We start from the raw sequence: 5,192 nt of genomic DNA, 5'->3' as shown, positions 1-5,192 counted from the left end.
CAGCAGAAGGACCTGAGAGCTCTCCAGTGGGGGGATGGGTTGAGGATGCAGCTCCTTCCGTTGGGAGCGGGAGGCCAGGGTTCCTCGGAGGGGGAAGGGGTCAAGGAAGGGGGTTCTTCAATGATGGTGGGCCCCTCTGGTGGGGGAAGGGCTGGCGTTCCTTCGACGGGGGCAAGCGCAGAGATCAGGGGTCCCTCCGATGAAGGTGGGGATGTTTCTCTCGCGGGGAGAGGGGCCGTGGGTCCTTTTGACACGGGGGTGGTGGTTAGTGATGCCAGTCCTTCCGATGAATTTGGGGTTCCGGGAGTCCCTCCAAGCCGGAGGCGGGAGGGGACTGAGGCTCTATTGCTACCCAGCGGGCTCTGGCTCCCCTCTGCTGGGCCAGGGCCTTGGGGGCGCCCAACCCCGCCTCCCTCAGGCCCGACAGTCCCCTTTTCCCCCTCTACTCAAGCATCTTCCACATCCTCTTCCCTACCCCCCTTAGAGCTACCAGGTCCCACCCCGATCCTGACCACCCCTCCCCCAGTCAGATCCCAATTTTCCCAGGCCTGAAGGATGACAGAACCTCCTCTGAGTTCCCCTTCCTTCTTCAGGCCCAAGAACCCCTCCTCTTTGAAGGGTTTTTTTTGGGTGAGGGGAGGATCATTGCCCTTCATCTTCTCCAGTTTTTCAACCATTACCCAAACCCAGCAGCACCCACTGTTTACTCCCCTCAAGCCCCTGCCTCTCCTCCTTGGAGCTAACAGCCCCCACTAGTATTCTTAATCTCCTCATCAGCCTCACCCCAAACCCCCTAGAAGATTTGGGGGGATCAAGTCTTCTACCTCCCCAAGGCCTTCCTGCGCCGCTGGCCGCCTCCTGCCCCTCCCCCTGCCTGAGCCCGCAGCTTCGCTTCCAGGAGGAGCTGGGGGAGGACCCCATTCAATCCAGGAGAGCGAAGGCGTATGACAGGGCCGTCCTGACCAGCGCTTGCGAGCGAGGCTGCCGCCTCTTCTCCATCTGCCGATTCGTGGCCAGGAGCTCCAAGCCCAATGCCACCCAGGCTGAGTGTGAAGCAGGTGAGTGCTGGCTGGGTGGGCCAGGGTGGGGAGAGGTGGTCTGGGACGGACTGTCCCCCAGTTACCCCCTCCTGCCCCTGCAGCCTGTGTGGAGGCCTATGTGAAGGAGACAGAGCAGCAAGCTTGCAGCGAGGGCTGCTGGAGTCAGAACCCAGAGCCGGAGCCTGAGCCCGAGCTGGAGCAGAAGGTGGGCGCCCTCCCACCTGCGGCCCCAGGCCTGTCCCGCCTCTCCTCTACCACCCTCCCCAAATCTGCACTCATATCCAGTCTCTCCCAGGCTCTCCATGCCATTCCGGGCCTCCTGGGTGTCCTGGATTAAGCCATATGACATCTCAAGGCTCAATTGTCATCTCTGACATGGGAAGTCCTCCCCCGCTCCCACCGCCTCTCCCACCCACACTGCCACCATTTACATTATTTAGCAAGCTTTTGTCCTGCTCCAGGCCTAACTTCAGCCTGTCCCAAATTTCTTGTGCCACCCGAGGCACCTGAGACAGTGCCATCCCCATTTCATGCCCACGGAGCAACTGGCCAAGGTCACCCAGGGCTGTGCAGAGGTGGCATTTAAAGCCAGTGCCACGAGGGCTTATGATCACTCCTCACCTCCCTCATCTTCAGAGCTGACTTCTGAGCACCTACATGTTAGCTCCTGGTCTAAGCCCTGTCCTTGTGATGAACAGGTGGTCAGAACGGAAGTGTAGGGACGAGGAGCCTCCCAAGCCCACATAGCTCTTCCTTCCCCACCCCAGGGAGAAATAATAACTGTACACTTATCATACCCCGTGAGTCTAGACAGTGCTGCACCAGGGGAAACTGAGGCACAGGACATCCTTCATTCCAGTCAGAAATCCTTGGGCTGGGATTCCAGAGAAGGCTCTCTCCTCTCATCGCTCATTTTCCTGCACCCTTCCCAGGCTTTCCCTGTTCATGAAAGCCCTGTGCACCATCATTTCTTTCCATTCCATGTTCTCTCCTGATGCTGTTAAAACAAGAACAATGATGATGGTAACGTTTTTAATCATAGCAGCTACTATATATTAGGCACTTGTGCTTTTTTTGTCTGTGTGACCCCAGGGACTGTACAGTCCATGGAATTATCCAAGCCAGGTTACTGGAGTGGGTAGCCTTTCCCTTCTCCAGGGGATCTTCCCAATCCAGGGATCAAACCCAGGTCTCCTGTATTGCAGGCAGATTCTTTACCAGCTGAGACACAAGGGAAGCCCAGGAATACTGGAGTGGATAGCCTATCCCTTCTCCAGCAGATCTTCCCGACTCAGGAACTGAACCAGGGTCTCCTGCATTGCAGGCAGATTCCTTACCAACTGAGCTATCAGGGAAGCCCTTGTGCTATTGTTTAATTGAAATTTCATAGCAGATCCCTGAGGGAAGAGAATCATTTCCCATTGTAGGACTCAGAGAGGGCAATCCACTTTCCCAAGGGCACACAGTCAGTCAGACAATGCAGTGCTGAGATCTCTGTTCATAGTATGTAGCCCTGTTGCCCCAAACCGCTTAGTGAATTTTGATCACAGTGAATTTTCCCAGCTCCCCTCCCACTTAACACCCTACATTGGTGACATTTCTGTGCCTTGGGCCTCCCCTTGGCAGAGAAAGGTCCTGGAAGCTCCGAGTGGGGCCCTCTCGCTCCTGGACTTGTTTTCCACCCTCTGCAATGACCTTGTCAACTCGGCCCAGGGCTTCGTCTCCTCCACCTGGACATACTACCTGCAGACTGACAATGGGAAGGTGGTGGTGTTCCAGGTGAGGGCTCTGGCAGGGGCCACACCAGAGAAGTGGCTGGGTGGTCAGGGTAAGGAGGTGGGATGAATTGGCTCTTGGCTCATGGGATGTGCAGTCTACAGGTCAGTGAGCTTCAAGCACAGCTGGATCCAGGGGTTCTGTGTCTCTCTCCACCCCTGGGTTCTGCTGTCCTCTTCAGCAGCTTCATTCTCAGTCAAACATGTCCCTCCTCACAGCAAGGTGGATGCCTACGGCTCTAGATTACAACCTCTCAGGTTTTAACTAAGTTGTTTGGCCCTGGTTGAGTCATGTGATGACCTCTCAGCCAGTCCCTGTGATTTTATTGGCTAGTCCTGAATCACGTCCCTATCTTAGGTGTTGGAGGATGGGGTCAAGACAAATCAGGATCCCACAATAGCAGGGAACATTATCCCTGATATCACAGCCTGCAGCTGTGTCCTCTCTGTCCCCAGTGGAACTAGGTACCAGCTTGGCATGGGATAACGTAACCTACGTGGGGCGCAGAGAGGTGCCTGCTAGGGTCAAGGTGGTGCCTTTCTAAAGGGCTTCTCTGTGCTGTCTTGTTCCTGGCCCAGACCCAGCCTGTGGTAGAGAGCCTGGGGCATGAGGGAGCCCGTCTGCAGCGAGTGGAGGTGACCTGGCGGGGATCCCACCCTGAGGCTTTGGAGGTGCATGTTGGTAAGGTTCAAACCTAGACCAGTGTTCCTTCCAAAGGTGGCTCCCCTGTCACAAGGGGTTCTCCTGGCAAATGAACCCTTGAGGATTGGTATTTCCATTTCCTCAGTTCCTGGGGTTCCTTGATCCATCTCCCTGGGTTCCATGGTCCATCTCCCTGAGTTCTATGGTCCCTCTCCCAGGGTTCCATAGTCCATCTCCCTGAGTTCTATCCCTCTCCCAGGGTTCCCTGGTCCCTCTCCCAGAGTTCCATGGTCCCTTTCCCAGGGTTCCATGGTCCCTCTCCCTGAGTTCCATGGTCCCTCTCCCAGAATTCCATGGTCCCTCTCCCAGGGTTCCATGGTCCCTCTCCCTGAGTTCCATGGTCCATCTCCCAGAGTTCAATGGTCCCTCTTCCAGGGTTCCATGGTCCATCTCCCAGGGTTCCGTGGTCTTCCTCCCTGAGTTCCATGATCCATCTCCCAGGGTTCCATGGTCCATCTCCCTGGGTTCCATGGTCTATCTCCCTGGGTTCCATGGTCCATCTCCCAGGGTTCCATGGGCCATCTCCCAGGGTTCCATGGTCCCTCTCCCAGGGTTCCATGGTCCCTCTCCCAGGGTTCCATGGTCCCTCTCCCAGGGTTCCATGGTCCATCTCCCAGGGTTCCATGGTCCATCTCCCTGTGTTCCATGGCCCATCTCCCAGGGTTCCGTAGTCTTCCTCCCTGAGTTCCATGATCCATCTCCCTGAGTTCTATGGTCCATCTCTCTGGGTTCCATGGTCCATCTCCCTGGGTTCCATGGTCCATCTTTCAGGGTTCTGATTTATTCCAAGACCCCATGGCCCATTGCCTCAGGTCCTGGCCCCCTGTTCACTCTCCATGGCTGCTGTCACCTCTTGGCTAAGACCTGGAGGCTACTGAAAGTGACTTGTTCTCTCAGACCCTGTAGGCCCCTTGGACAAGGTAAGGAAGGCCAAGATTCGAGTCAAGACCAGCAGCAAGGCAAAGGTGGAGTCCGATGAGCTGCAGGACAATGACTTCCTCAGCTGCATGTCCCGGTGGGTGGCAGAACCCTGGGGATGGTGGCGGGGTGGGGCCTGAGGGAGGAGGCTGTCTGGTCCCACCGCGGCCCCTGAACATGCCTGCTGGGCGGGGCAGGCGCTCGGGGCTTCCTCGCTGGATCCTGGCCTGCTGCCTCTTCCTGTCCGTGCTGGTGATGCTGTGGCTGAGCTGCTCCACCCTGGTGACTGCGCCTGGCCAGCACCTTAAGTTCCAGGTGGGCAGGGCCCACGGGCAAAGAGGGGAAGAAAACTGTTCCACATCTGGATGGGGCCGCCCCTTTCCCATGGAGACAGGGACCCCTGACTTGCTATGTGACATTAGGCAAGTTTCTTCACTCTCATGAAATGAGAGGAACGACTCCCACCCTTAGTAGGGGCAACCTGAGATTTGGGGTGGGAAGGAGCCTTGCCAGGGTGGGGACTCATGGCCCTCTCTCTCTCTTCTTTCCCCTACAGCCCCTGACTCTGGAGCAGCACAAGGGTTATATGGTGGAGCCAGAGTGGTCCCTGTACCCTCCCTCGTCGCATGCCTATGCAGACAGCCCCCCGCCCTACAAGCTGAAACTGGACCTGACCAAGCTGTAGGCCTCCACTGCCAAGTTCAGGGGCCCCGGGGGTCTCACTTGCCCTGTGCCTACCGTCCAGGTCAAGGTGGG

General features: G+C 57.1%; 1 protein-coding gene across 1 annotated transcript in view; it reads left to right on the top strand.

The window, feature by feature from the left end:
- The window catches only part of TMEM59L (transmembrane protein 59-like), a 7,062-nt gene that overhangs the window by 1,329 nt on the left and 541 nt on the right, over nucleotides 1-5,192 (top strand). The window contains exons 4-10 of the mRNA XM_010847304.1: nucleotides 887-1,058; nucleotides 1,142-1,245; nucleotides 2,667-2,819; nucleotides 3,395-3,497; nucleotides 4,416-4,533; nucleotides 4,634-4,751; nucleotides 4,993-5,187. Coding sequence (XP_010845606.1) covers nucleotides 887-1,058; nucleotides 1,142-1,245; nucleotides 2,667-2,819; nucleotides 3,395-3,497; nucleotides 4,416-4,533; nucleotides 4,634-4,751; nucleotides 4,993-5,121 — 897 coding nt within the window. The 3' untranslated portion in view covers nucleotides 5,122-5,187. The remainder of the gene's footprint in view (nucleotides 1-886; nucleotides 1,059-1,141; nucleotides 1,246-2,666; nucleotides 2,820-3,394; nucleotides 3,498-4,415; nucleotides 4,534-4,633; nucleotides 4,752-4,992; nucleotides 5,188-5,192) is intronic.

The sequence above is a fragment of the Bison bison genome, unplaced genomic scaffold (assembly GCF_000754665.1).
Source record: "Bison bison bison isolate TAMUID 2011002044 unplaced genomic scaffold, Bison_UMD1.0 scf7180017864248, whole genome shotgun sequence".
NCBI lineage: Eukaryota > Metazoa > Chordata > Mammalia > Artiodactyla > Bovidae > Bison > Bison bison.
This window is presented reverse-complemented; position numbering and strand designations above follow the sequence as displayed.